General features: G+C 47.0%; 1 protein-coding gene across 3 annotated transcripts in view; it reads left to right on the plus strand.

The window, feature by feature from the left end:
* LMBR1 (limb development membrane protein 1) overlaps window positions 1-14366 on the plus strand; it is an 82437-nt gene that overhangs the window by 30417 nt on the left and 37654 nt on the right. For all 3 annotated transcript variants that reach the window (XR_013588332.1, XR_013588334.1, XM_078614966.1), the window contains exons 3-9: window positions 1890-1923; window positions 4149-4288; window positions 5199-5302; window positions 5606-5732; window positions 6354-6422; window positions 7682-7746; window positions 10620-10692. Coding sequence is in view for 1 of the 3 variants with exons in the window: in XM_078614966.1 (XP_078471092.1) it covers window positions 1890-1923; window positions 4149-4288; window positions 5199-5302; window positions 5606-5732; window positions 6354-6422; window positions 7682-7746; window positions 10620-10692 (612 nt within the window). In the remaining 2 variants the exon portion in view is untranslated. The remainder of the gene's footprint in view (window positions 1-1889; window positions 1924-4148; window positions 4289-5198; window positions 5303-5605; window positions 5733-6353; window positions 6423-7681; window positions 7747-10619; window positions 10693-14366) is intronic.

The raw sequence follows: 14366 nt of genomic DNA on the forward strand, positions 1-14366 counted from the left end.
GACCAGGACGTCGTCTTGGAAGAGAATTGCTGAGAAACAGCCAGAAAATTTGGCCCACGCTCGCCTCGCCTATCCCCACCGTCGCGGCACGCATGCTCACAGAGCAACAGCCCCCCCTCGCCCAGTGGAGGCCACTATGTGCGTGGTGCTTGCCAGGACCCCCGGAGGGTTTAACAGGGAAGATGCCGATTCAGTGGAGAGGCTTCTTGCCCTGCCTTCTTGCCCCACCGCACAACAAGAGCGATCTTGTTTCACGGGTCCCCTTGATTACTGACGGAGATTTGATGTCCACGGCAGGGTGGTGGTTACGTGCAGCGGTTACTTTGATAAAAGTTGAGCCCGACTGATTTGATAGCTCTATAATACAGAAATAAACGTACAATGTTTCTGTTTTTTTTTTAATACCCTTTGCTGAAAGTAAGATGTGGCCGCAGTCAAACACAGTGCTGTGTAGATGTGTACTCGACTGAGCATCCTGGGCGGGTTCGGCGTTTCTCGTTCAGCTTTGCGAAAGGCAAACAGAATGCTTGTGATTCACTCTCTGGTGTTCTATCATGGTACTCGAGTAACGTCACTGAAGTAACGTCAATGAATTGACTTTAAAATGCACGGGATTGACATCACGGTGACATCACTGGAGTGTCGTCCTGCTGACCTACGTGACCGTAACAATGGTGTATTTGTATTCACTTAAGAAGCTGCAAGCCTGTGTTTTACAGCCCCGGGCACACAGCCTGCGTACACAAAGTAGAAATTCAACATTGTTATCATTTCAGGCCGTGTCTTTGTTTCAGCAAAGCAGACATCAGTGGAGAGGCTCTGGTCATTAAAGCAGTGTTACTAGGCAGTAGTGTGTTATATGCGAGGGGCAGCCACTAACAGTGAGGGATGCCAACATTTTCTAAAGGTTTTATAGGAAATTCCCATAATTTGTATATTGAAATAAAAATTTTTTAAGTTAGAGATATGTTATAAATAAAAATGTACAGCCCTATGTCAATCCACTGCTGGATGAAGGCATTCCCATGGAGTGGGGGTTTGACTATCCTTCAAGTTCAAGTTCATTTATTAGGTATAGCCCTGTGAGCCATTCGGCTCTTGAATCGGGTGCAACCGCAACAAACAAAAAACAAAAACATGAACATCTTATAGTGACTATGTGCAAACAGAAAATCCAAGAAAAGACAGCAAAATATTGCAGAAAAAGCACCATACACCAACACTGTGCAAACATCCCAGTGGGATGCAAGTCAAACAACAACAACCACAACAACTTAGATTTAGGCCATCAGTCTAACTCTGTACTACAACAAACAAACATGGCCAAACCAAAAAACTTTTCGAAAATCACCAAAATATAGCCATAAAAGCAATGAAACAGTGGTCATAGGAACTGTGACCGAATTTTCACAATAAACGACGTAAACAACATGTACTACCAAACTCTGCAGCCATAGCTGGCTGCATGAGTCACTCCACAGCAGTAGGAGCATCAGTCGGAGTATCAACATTTTTCAATGCACCTTTAAGATCACCATGCTGTTAAGCCGTGGCTGAGAATCTAAACTCATGTTGCTAGATTCGTAGCATAGTGCACTAACCACTCCGCCACCACTCCACCCATCCGCTATTAATAAGTCAAATGAAAATGAGTGTTCCCTCTTCCACGAATTCCCTGTGAAGTTGTTGCTGAAGTGCACCACGATGCCGGGGCATGATTGCGCCTGGTCTTGCCGTTCTACACATCGCGGGCTACATTTAGAAATGGGCAGCGTTCACAACACATGCCACGAGAGCCGGCCGTGACCGTCGAGGTGTCTCCTAACGCATGCGCCGCAACCATTGCATTATATTATCCTGCGTAAACACCAGTGTGCCTTGTGTTGCAGGAGATGATGAAGATGCAATGGTGAACAGAATCGCGTGAGTAATAAACGCAGTGCTTTCCACGTCGCAGCTTAAAAAGGAACATCATGTACGGGAATCTTGTGGCAAGGTTACATAGCACTTTGGATGATTTTGTTTTCGGAAGAAGTCGTGGATTTCACTTTGAGGACACACGCCCGGTCATCTACGATGAAGCTTTGGTGTGGCCCGGGTGTCATTGGGAGATTTTAATCCTCTTCTCTGTGCACTTGAGCCTCCACCTGCTCTGAGGTTGTAGGTTCAAAGCCTGGTTTGCGATCATCTATGATTTCACTAATTTTTTAAAAAGAGAGATTGGATGCTCTCAGCACAGCCACCGTTGACATGAGTGCATCTTTATTCAGTTCCATGTTCACACCTCAGATTGTCACGGTTGACTACGTAAGGTGCAAAATAAGTTCAAAATGTGAGCTTTTTAACCACCAATAGAACTCATTCAAGCAAGGGAAACAATTGGCAAAAGGTGAACTGGAGAAACCAGTACGGCGACTTTATCAGTGCACAACAACACTACCGCCTGGAGCAGGTGGTGTTAAATGTGCACGAGGATGGGAGAGGCCAGCGCAGTCATTAGTAGTGCCACGGGATGTCTTGCACTTGTGCAAGGCCTGAACCTCTGCATGGCCTGCATCTGTGCATGGCCTGCACACCTGTGCACTGCCACAGCAGGATTGTAAATAACAATAATATATTCTTAGGTTTTTTCGGTAAAGTCACGTAGGTAAAAAACATTAAAAAGTAAAATAAAATAAAATAAAAAATCAAAAATAAAAAATCACGACGTTTCGGAGGCAACACAAGCTTCCGTCTTCAGGTGGTACCGTCACAGCCACGACAGCTGTATCAAGTAAATGAGAGATTGCAGTAGCTACCACTCCGTTTATATAATGGTTGGAGAAGATCGTGGTGCAAGGGGCGCATACTTATTAATATGGTAAGGTGAGGCTTAAGACTAAGAATAGACTGCATAACAAAGGCTGAGCCTTTGTTGTGGAGAGGTGCGGTTTGTGACTCAACCTGTGGCAGGGGTACCACCACTAAACATGGTAAAACTGTAATAGTTGTCTGTCAAATAAGATTGGCAAATAAGTGTAGTTAAATCTTTTTTGCATGGTTAATCACATCTTTCCAATGATTACTCAGTTTGTAACCGTCATCACGGTTGAAATTATGTCTGTGTTTGTATATTTGTATGGCTTCGTGCACAAACCTTTGATGGTAGCCAGGAGGCTTGCAGAGAACCTTGGTCTCGGAAAATACAATTTCATGAGAGCCCACCGAGTTGTAGCAATGATTGGCAACGGCCGAAGAATCAGTTCTGCCGTGTTTCAGATCTGACTTGTGCTCGCGGACACGATCAGAAACATGACGTTTCGTTTCTCCAATGTAGCAATCACCACAAATGCACCTCAATTTGTATCCCTGCCACAGGTTGAGTCCCAAACCGCACCTCTCCACAACAAAGGCTCAGCCTTTGTTATGCAGTCTATTCTTAGTCTTAAGCCTCACCTTACAATATTCATAATAAGTATGCGCCCCTTGCACCACGATCTTCTCCAACCATTATATAAACGGAGTGGTAGCTACTGCAATCTCTCATTTACTTGATACAGCTGTCGTGGCTGTGACGGTACCACCTGAAGACGGAAGCTTGTGTTGCCTCCGAAACGTCGTAATTTTTTATTTTTTATTTTATTTTACTTTTGAATGTTTTTTACCTACGTGACTTTACCGAAAAAACCTAAGAATATGAATCCCTGCAGTCACGAAAGCTTCAAATCTAGAACAATAATATAATGCCTCCAATTAAGATATGGTGTGCGGTAGCCCTCTGGAATATTACACTTCTAGGCCATGAGATATGGCATCGACTTGGGGGGAGGCCTTCATCCAACAGTCGATTGATCATGACTTTTGGTGCTGATGGTGACATTGCATTGCATAGAATTCAAGCGTATAGAATTTTGTTGCATGATCTGATAGCATAAAAGTATGCAAAAAGGTGCATTGTTAATCTTAACCATTTTCTAAAATTAACCATGTCCCATGATCTCACAGTGCAGGTACCTTCCTTAGTGACCGATGCGGTCACAGCTAGACGCTGAATGCATTCTAAGTGTCGATGTTGTGCTGTCGCGGCAATTCTGTGCCGTCTTGGCAATGTTGTGCTGTCGTGATAATCCTATCGGTGGTGTCTGCCACGCGTGCTGGCGCACTCCCAGGCTGTGGATGTGCACCTTCACGCTGGCCGTGTCCCTCGCGGCCGCCCTGCTGCTACCCTTCTCCATTGTCAGCAACGAGGTGCTGTTGTCGCTCCCGCACAACTATTACATGCAGTGGCTCAACGGCTCGCTCGTGCACGGTACGCTCGCTCTCGATCGCTCCTACGGTAAACTCGCTCACTCACTCGAGCAACACACTGCAGTCGCTCATTCATGAGTGGTTCACTTGCTCGCATGATGCACTCATTCGCTTACTCACACAGTACACGTGCTCACTCGTGAGCGGTTCACTTATTCGCACAGTGTACTCTCTCGCTCGCGTTAGCTCGCACGGTTTATTCGCGCGCACGCGTGGTTCTCTTGCGTATAGTCGCCCCCTGGCCGGCCGCGTGCACCATGCTCGCCCACGCCCCTGCCTGCCGTGATGGCCACGACATGAACGCCGCACCGCGGGCGACTCGCGGTTAAACCCAGTGGAGGAGTTTTTTCAGCGTCCCGCGTCGGAATGTTTGGTAGTTTTGTGCGTGGGAGGCAATGGAATAACCAGCGGGGGAAAAAACTGGAGACAACAAAGTTCAAATAGACAGCACCCACATGCTTTACTGCCATCTCCTGGCCAACTAATAGCGCAACAGCTGGAGAGGCCCAGTAAAGTTATGATCTTTGCGTGATCCACACAACCCAACTTTGAAAGCACTATCACGGGTGAGTGCCACCATACCCAGGGTCTGCGTGCACTCGCCTCCCGTGCTGCACAAGCTCCATGTGACAGAGAAGTAACATTCAAATCATCGTACGATAGCGATGTCTTATGTATTTATTGATTACAATCGAAACATTGCGTTTGAGCAAAATCCAAACTGCAGCTAAAACTATCAACGATGCCAATTGACCCGTCACCCCGAATAATAAAATCAAGTCACACTCCTTTGAAGTTCTTTACATTTCGACGTAACATATTCCCTCAATTATTCAATGCACTATTTTCCCACATAAACTGAAAGTTGGGGGTCGTCTAATTTGGAGGCTCTTCTGCTGTCGTCTGCCCAGGGCTGTGGAACCTGGTCTTCCTGTGCTCCAACCTCTCCCTGGTGCTGCTCATGCCATTCGCCTACTTCTTCATTGAGTCCGAGGGCTTCACTGGCTCCCGCAAGGTCAGTCCACTCGTCACAAAACACAAAGATCACTTCCCCCCCCCCACCGCCAACACCATCAGTGACAATTATCTAAACCGGTTCTGGGCCTCCTCTAGGTCGACTCAGCCTCAAATGAGTACCAAGTGCAGTGTGTAAATATTTCCACTCGGGAGACAAAGGTGGCCGGGCGTGGTACTGGCCACTCACCTCCTCGTGTGCCATGCCAGCCTTTATAGGTGCTCGCTAACAGCACTTACCCCAACAGTATTTTAAGGCTACACAGAGGATCTATGTCTTTGTCTGTGTGCCATGTTGCTGCAGGGAGTGATGGGCCGTGTGTACGAGGCAGCCGTGGTGCTGTGCCTCCTCGTGCTGCTCGTGTTCGGCATGGTGTGGGTGGCGTCATCCATCATCGACAAGGATCCAGCCAGCACCAAGTCCCTACGCGGTGAGGCACTAGTTGACCTCGCACACAATCGTTGACGTCACACCCAATTCTTGTGGCTCAGACGTCAGAGCGCTGAGCTGCCACTGCTGAGGTCCTGGGTTTTGAATCCAGACGGCTGCCTGATTCAACCAACTCTGTTCTCAAGTGTAGCAAATTGATGGTCTCAACCCGGTGACCAATTATTGCACGAAAGAAGAATCGTTGTGTTAAATTTGCTACTGCACTTAATTCGAGCTGTGAGAATTCCAATGTCGGTTTTACTGTCATGTGATGAACCTCACTCACAAATGTAGTGAGTGGGAAGTATGGACCAGAGGTCAAATGATCCAGGAAGTAAGAACAAAGGATATTGATGCAGTTTCTAGAAAAACCTCATATCTAATTGATACATTTGGTTGTGAAATTTGCTCTTCAACTTACCAGCAAACAGACACAATCATAATTGTCTTGTTGTATGCTTGTACACTTCACAATTTAATTTGTTTGATTGTGTCGGGTGGTGGGGGCTCTTCTGACACAATATTTCCCAGATCATGATATGACCTAACCCAAAAATCAATTGTGAATCGTAAAATTGTCTGCGAGAACCTACACGTTAAGAAGTGTTGTGTTTGCCCCTAGGCCTGTGGGACTTCTACCTGCCTTATCTCTACTCCTGCATCTCCCTCTTTGGGGTGCTCCTGCTGCTGGGTAAGTCACTCTCCACCGCCGGCTTCTCCGCAGTGCAGGTCCTCGTACCGCTTTGGTCCAAAAGTGTGACGTGCGGACAATTTGGCCACCCAGTTCCATTACCACCCCTGCATTATTGCACCACTCATTACACACAAAGTGCTTGCCACAAATTAACCATGAACCACAGTAGCTTGCTGATCCCTTCAAGGAGCATCCTCGCAGTGGCTTTTGGCTAACCATTGAATAAAGACGGTCATTGAAACGTGTGCTTTTAGATGTGCTTCTGCAGCCATCTGGAATGCTCTCCCTTTTGATATTAGAAAGTATACTGGACTGATGTACTTTTAAATCTAGATCCATCAGTGCTTACGAGCTGCTTGTGCTGCTGCTGTATGTGCGTGTGTGTGGGTCGACTCAGCCGGCGAAGATGTTCCATTAGGGGGGTCCCGCTTGCGAAACGTGGACCCCCTAATGGAACATCTTCGCCGGTTAGAAACATTTAGGCTCTCCTGCCTACGATCCATCCTGAGTTTAACCAGGCTGGATTTTGTGAGGAGCTCACAAATCCTTGAAAGATCTGGGCAAAGTCCCATCGGTGAGCTCCTCCGGCAGGCAAGGCTGCATTGGCTGGGTCATGTATCCCGCATGCCCAGCCACCATATGCCTAAACAGCTTTTGTTCGGCCAGATAGAGGGGGCTAAATGGACGTGGAGTGCGTGGACTTGCCGATGACTGGCACCAGCGGTGTCAAGATCGGCCTCAGTGGCGGAGGCTCGTGAAGGACACTACTGGGCAGTTGGAGGCAGTCGCCCTCCAACAACAACGGAGGGCGGAGGAGCGACGCTCACAACAACGAGCGGAGCGCCGGGTGGCTAAAGCACAGCAATTTGGCACAGTAGGGGGCACAGGTGGTGCATCAGCCAGTCATCTCAGTCATCTCAGTCAGTCGACCCATGGCACCTGGGTCTGCCCCGTGACCTCCTGCCAGCGGGCGTTCGACACTTCACGTGGCCTCAAGGTGCACATAGCCTGGCACAAGCGTCGTGGTGACGTCACTGCTACTTAGTGGCGAATGTCGGTTGTTGTTGTTGTCGACTCTGCCTCAAATGAGTACCTGGTGTGGTGCGTAAACATGGCCCCTTGGGAGACAAAGGCGGCCGGGCATGGTGCTGGCCACTAACCCCGGTCTTCATAGGTGCTCGCTTAACAGCACTTGCCCCAACAGTCTTTTAAGGCTATGCGTGGGATCTTTGTGATCTTTCTTGTTTGCCGTGCAGTGTGCACGCCGCTGGGCTTGTCGCGGATGTTCGGGGTGACGGGTCAACTGCTGGTGAAGCCGCGGGTGAGATGCCGTCACTTGCGAACGCTTTCACCATTGCCACGTTCATTCTGTGCGACTGTGTGTGTGTGTGCGCGTGCCGAGAGCACGAGCGGCAACATGCACCGCGCCAGGGTGGATACATCGACACACTGCTGACACGGAGGTGTACGTGATGACACAAGCTTGCGCATTAAAGTCGTGTCGTCGTGTCTCCCTGCTTTGACGAGCAATGTGTCAGCACTCGTCTCCATTGACAGTCCTCTGAGGCAGCAGTGGCAATTCCGGTCTATTGGACGACCACCGTTGACTACCCCAATCGCGTACGTAGGTTATGCGAATAGTGATCCGGCCGGGTGGTGCCGATATTTGAACCATTGGCTCACGATCGAAAGGTCGCGAGTTAAAATGCCGGTGCGGGTCGTTTTGGGTCATCTTCGATTTCGTTAAGTGCTTCGCTCAACCGACATGAATCCCACTGTTCACAAATTGAGGTGAACGATGGGAAATTGGCAAGTAAGTCTGCCGTGTGCTGGTAAAATGGGATACGTGGTGTGCCGTTACTCACAAACACTTGGTCAGGGGTCATGGTGACGTGCCCCCCAGGTCAGAGATTTTTGCCGGGTGGATTCTCACTGTTATTTGCTTGGCCACCCCTGCCGTGTTCTATGCTGCCTCTAGATGGCGACTGTAGCTTGGGACAATTCTGTGCTCTCTGGCTGAGAAGACAAAAGGTTTATCTTGAGTCAAAGTTCTTCTCAAATCAAAGTGTCTCCCCGTGCAAACGTGCCATTGGGCTGCAATTCATCTCATTTGGTAACCCCACACCCAGCGGTGAAAAATTCCATATTACCATGGCAGAGACCGTGCTCTCAATTGGACGACTACTTGTTGACTTCCCCGCAAAGCTGTGGCACTTTTTGGGGGGTGGGGGGGGTTAGCCGATTCTGCCTCCCAACAGGGATTTTAACCCTTGACCTTCTCTCAGTCCAAGCCCGGCACTCCAAACCACAGTGCGACCCGGTGAAATAAAAGCGGTGGAGGGAGGGGGGCGGGAAAATAAATTGAGGCTATAAAAGTAGCATTAGGCTTTGCCTTGCCAATTATGTGACCGTAAACGTGTGGGAAAATCTGGGTAATGTTGATCTCGCCGGGTTTTTAGTGTGCGACTTGAGCCTGTGGGCCTCTGAAGCACTGTTTACTCGCTTAGGCCAAACAACTACCCAGGGGAGTGCATGGGCGCTGGAAGAGGCAAGATGGCATTAAACAGAGGGTGTACTTTTGCTTTTATGGACGAGGAGCCAACTGAACTGGTTGGAGCTGGAGCGCGGTCGCTCGCTCGGCTCACGGAAATGTCCCGACAGCCAGTGCACACTTGGTGAGGATGAGAAGGCTTGGGAGGCAAGGGGTTGGTGGATCGCACGAAGGTGAAACGTTTGTGTGGTGTGTGTGTGTCTATGCACAACAGACGTCGAGTCGTGAAATCGTGGTTTACGCACTGCTGCAATTGCAGTGGCGATTTGGGTTCAATTTGTGGGCGTGCACAGTGGCTAAGCGGCATTAATAACAATGATTTCATTTTACATAGCATCATTCATGCTAATTGCATCCTCCAACGCTCTACATTATTTATATATAAGGGCCAAATCCTATTTATAGCGAGTACCAAGCGAATGAAAAACCTTATAAATAAAAATAATTAAATAAACTAAACGCAAAAACAACTAAAAGTTAGAACGAAACAGACAAATGAGTCCATTAAGTCACATCCCATACCATAATCCCGACTTCTCACACATCTTGAACGTGTCCCTTTGGCTGTGAATATTTTCACTCTTTCGAGTGTCCGCTGGTGATTAAGCTGATCCAATCAACCCATTTTGTCACTCCACTGCTGGATGAGGGCTTCCCTGCGCCCTGTGGGCTGCTGCGAGGAATATTTGACCATACTTCACCATGCTGGTCAGTGTGGGTTGACGGCGGTGGGCGGGATTACAGAACGACATTGTGTTTTATTGCACTGCCGCCCACTGCCCACGACATTAATTGCCCCCTGTCTTTTTGCTCTTAGTGGTCACCCATCCAAGTTTGATGAAAAAAATTTACCTGGTGTCACGGTTGGGACAAAGAGGTTCCTCTTAGTATGCCTTATTTCCGGTGACCTCGCGTAGGTCCACATCACACGTAGGAAACAAACAACCACAGCTGTTTCCTTCTGGGTGTTTATTGTTGTTTCGGAGTGTTGACTAAAATTCATTCAAACGGTGAATTTAATATTGAAGATGCACACGGCCGCACGCCTCATAGTCTGTGTTCAGAAAGTAGTCGTTTTACGAACAGACCGGCTTACCTCGCATTAATTTTGTGGAAGAAACAACCCACGAATTAAATATTACCGTTTTATTTTCCTGATTCTATTCCAGTTGTGACGTCAGCATGAAGCCTTGAAAATCGAGATATTTGTTTTCAGAAGCATTGCACTCAACGGTGCATCACATCGTGGCAGAAAACAATCGCGTTCATAGGCCAGATAGCACATCTTCTCACAGGCCCCAGAAAGAGAGTTTGCCTCATAGTAACCAAAACAAAAATTCCACTCCTCAGAGCTGAAATAGATTTGCTTGTACGTTCACTAGTGACTGGGCGGAGATGATCAACATCGCTACACTTGAAAACCCAGTTTAACCATGGGCAGTTGAGTACCCAATTCAAACCCAGGATCTCAACGATGCTGGCTCAAGTGCCTCTGATCCTGCACATTAACCCACTGAGCCACCCAGGACACCCGCACGTATAGGCAGTGGTGTTAATAGGAGCATTGGTGGGAGTTTGTTCTCAGTCTGGCTATTGTGCTGTGTTTTGCTGGGTGCGCTGACCACCACTCTGGGCGTCTGCAGCTGCTGGAGAACCTGGACGAGCAGATCGAGTGCAGCCGACTGGAGGAGGCGGTGCTCAAGCGACGGCTCAAAGGTCAGCCCCCACCCCCCCTCCTACTCCTGCCCCCTCATGGCTCCCACCACGAATGCATCACTCCCACCGCTACCTTACATTCGTGCCCCATGCTGGTTCCTCTTGCCGGCTTGCACCCATTGCCCACATGACCTCACGACTGCCGACGAACACAAAAACACAAACTGCTCTCTGTTAAACCTTTCCGTTCCGAGATGTCTGCAAGTCACAGGGTGGTTGTCCCGTTCACCGCTGAATCTCGGGACGTGCAAGCGGTTGGAATTCATTTTAATTTAGAGAGGCATAGCCGTTTTTTTTTAAAGACATTGTACTCACAGCAGAGACCTGTTGTGACACGACCGCACTTTATGATAGCTGCTGCCAAACTGTGCCACGGCCTCTCTTGTGGGAGCCATGGTACGTCTTCTGACCTGAAGACATACTGATAAAGTTATTTCATTTGAGTTTTTCTTCCGTCATTGGAATGAAATCGGAAGAAAAACTTGTGCCGTTAAATCGACATTCACAATCGCCCCAGTGGCATCAACGGGGCATGGCTGCTGTGCATTTTAATACCTCGCTGGTTTAACAAAGCTTCAAACTTCAGTTTGTACAGCCCAGGATACAAGACCTCATTACATATCCACGAAAGTGGCATGTTTTATTGGGTGGCATTCTCTAGAAGAGGTGCTCTGCAGTTGAGCATCCACCACTGTTCCGCTGGAGTGCCGCGCACATGCACCTGCAGCAGTGCGTGCGGCCGTGTGAGCTAACCATTGAAACGGCAGCGGTGGTGCTTGCCTCGCTCAACTCCTGTGTTCGTTATCTTTATAGTTTTCTGAACACACGCCACCCTGCTCGTTTGCCTCTATTTCAGTCTACCTTCAATATGTATGTTTGTTGAACTTGGTTTGCATCGTACGTGTCCAACCGCGCTAATCGGAGGTATAGCAGTAATTGTCATAGCTGTCATACGTAGATTAGTACTATGCTACATGTCCATCCAACACATATCGTGTTGTTTTTAACAATAATCAGTGGTGAATTTCTTCTTTTGCAATAATTCATGCTAAACCAAAAATAAAAATGCCACTTAATATACAAAAACAAGTCAAGAGGTCAGTATCTCAGCTCGCATGAATGCTGGGCCGGCGTTCGTCTCCGTTGGCACGCGGTCGCCCTGCGCAGGTGGCCGCCCTTGACTCATCATTACGATTCCTCCCTTGGAGTCACAGCTGCAACATTAATTAAATGCTATCATTTTTTAAATGTGTTTTAATTGGTTGTTATTAATATATCTTTGCAAGCTTTCTTAAAACAGTCATGTTAGAACAACTAGCAATCCTTTACTTAAATGTGAAGACCCCCGCATCCCAGTTGTGGTTCCCCTTTGCGAAAACACTGCCATCGTCTGTAGCTGCATATGGTTCACTGATGAGCCCTTACGAGGCTGGAGCTTGGCACTATCTGCTGTGCTATGATATGCCCACAATGCCTCCCGTGAGAGTCTGTCGGCAATAGATTAGGCGGTATTTGTCAGCCAAGGAAGATTATTACCATTTTAGTTTTGACTTTATCGTGAGTAAACGTTACAATGGGTTCAACCTCAATATTTCAGAAGGACATTGATGCAGAGTTACCGACTAATTAGTTTTCAGCATGACAAGTTTTATTTGTGTGTCCATGTGTGCTGTGGCGATGAATTTCGTGTAGTTATTGCAGCAACTTTCTAATTACAATTTGCATGACCGCACATTATTATTGTGTGGCCTTCCATGCAGCCTTTCTCCTCAGTATCATGTTGACTGAGAGGAAGCAGGTGAGCTGATAACCGTGTATTTCGTGAAGGATTCCGCATGTTTCCCACGTATTGTGGTCACACGGCAACTTGTGCATAGAACAGGGGTCTGGCTTCAATTAATAATTTACGTGTTTATGCTTGTGTACCCAGGAAAGCCTCACTGAGTCTCTTAACTCTTCTTCTTTTGGTTTGACCTTTCGAGTTTTAACAGTTAGGGGGCAATGTTGCTATTTGTAATCCAATTGAGTAATTTTCAGGTAATATTTCAGCATTGCAATGTTTGGCCAAAAGCATTTACATTGTATGGTTTCTTTTAGCTTTTGGAGGATACCATATAATCCCGAGGAAACACATGTAGAACAGGGGAGAACATACAACCTCCACATCGAAAGGCACCCGAGTCTGGAATAGAACCCAGACCCTTCTCGCTGCGAGGCGCACGTGTTACCACTGCACCACCATGTTTGAAACACAAAAGGTAGTTTCTCACAGACGTCCTGCACTCAGGTGTAATCCCTGCGCAGCATTAGCGCAAATTAATATCGGGCCAATGCTATCACACGTAGTCATTTAATGATCAGAGGTATGTTGTGAGTTGGGAAGCATTGCCTACCTGAGTTTGATTCCTGGCAATTGCTAATGTAATTTTGCGAGCAACATCTGAACCAGTTATGGACCACCCCGCCCCCCACCCACTTCACCAATTGGTATTGACCATGAGCGGACCAGGCGTGGGGAGGCCTTCATCCAGCAGTGGATTGGCAAAGGGTTGCAAGTTGTTAATTATTGTTTTGTGAATATGTTACAACACAACCTTGTGGCATGCACGTGTGTGTGATAAGGCTGTATTGCTGCAAACTGTTTGTGTTTTAATGTGTAGGAGTCTTGTATAGATTTGTATACTGTGCTGCTTTTTTCATGTACATGTGTCAGTAGAGAGTTGTTTGTGTGTGTATATATGTGTGTGTGTCTCGGTGTGATTCTGTGTATGTATCATTGGATAGTTGTGTGTGTGTGTAACGGTGTGTATCTCCGTTGTGTAGTGTTAGCACGCTGCACTACCAACCCAGCGACCCGAATCTGATTCCCATTCATGGCCAACACCAGTGGCGATTACACTGTGTAACAATTTATTTATTTATTTTGTTCCTGGGTAGTAAGTGTTATTTCTTAATTGCTTATGCCTCAAATTACATAAAATGGCTATTATTCCCCACAAACTTTGCTTTTATGACCAGGACAGTGATATTTTGAAATTTACCTATTTTCCAGAACATTCCAGACAGATTCAGTGCTGAGTAAACTTTGAGTAACTTCTAGAAAATTATTTAACTTTCCAGTAATATATATATACTAGTATAAATACAGGGGCCTTAAGCCCACCAGTTCAGTTTAGTTCAGCTGCCTAAGTGGAGACATATCTGCATTTTTCTGAGATGGCATCAAAAGGCTGTAAGCATCCGGAAGACGCATTTTGCTATGTCTGCGGCCAATTTATCAAGACAAGAGTGAAAAAGTATTCTGTGGAAGCATCTGCTAAGATGTGTGAGGCCTACAAGGCATATTTCAGCATGCCTGTCGGGGATCAAGACAAAAATCGTTTCACCTGCGAACAATGCAAAAAAACTCTGGAAGGTAAGATGGACAATTGTTGCTCGGAATTTTATGTTATAAAATTTGTTGCAATTTTTTAAATTGTAAAAGTTAAAAAAAAAATGTATCATACATGAAAAATGTTGGGAAAATCTCTTACACATTAGTCATGGGTGAAATAAATGTTTTTTTGTTGGATGGTACAGAGAGGGAAAGAGAGACGTGAAGTTCGCTAGCCCAAGAATTTGGCGGGAACCCACTGACCACTCAAGCAACTGCTACTTCTTTATGGTGGACCCTT

This window comes from Lampetra planeri, chromosome 1 (genome assembly GCF_965212315.1).
Source record: "Lampetra planeri chromosome 1, kcLamPlan1.2.h2, whole genome shotgun sequence".
In the NCBI taxonomy this organism is placed as follows: Eukaryota; Metazoa; Chordata; class Hyperoartia; order Petromyzontiformes; family Petromyzontidae; genus Lampetra; species Lampetra planeri.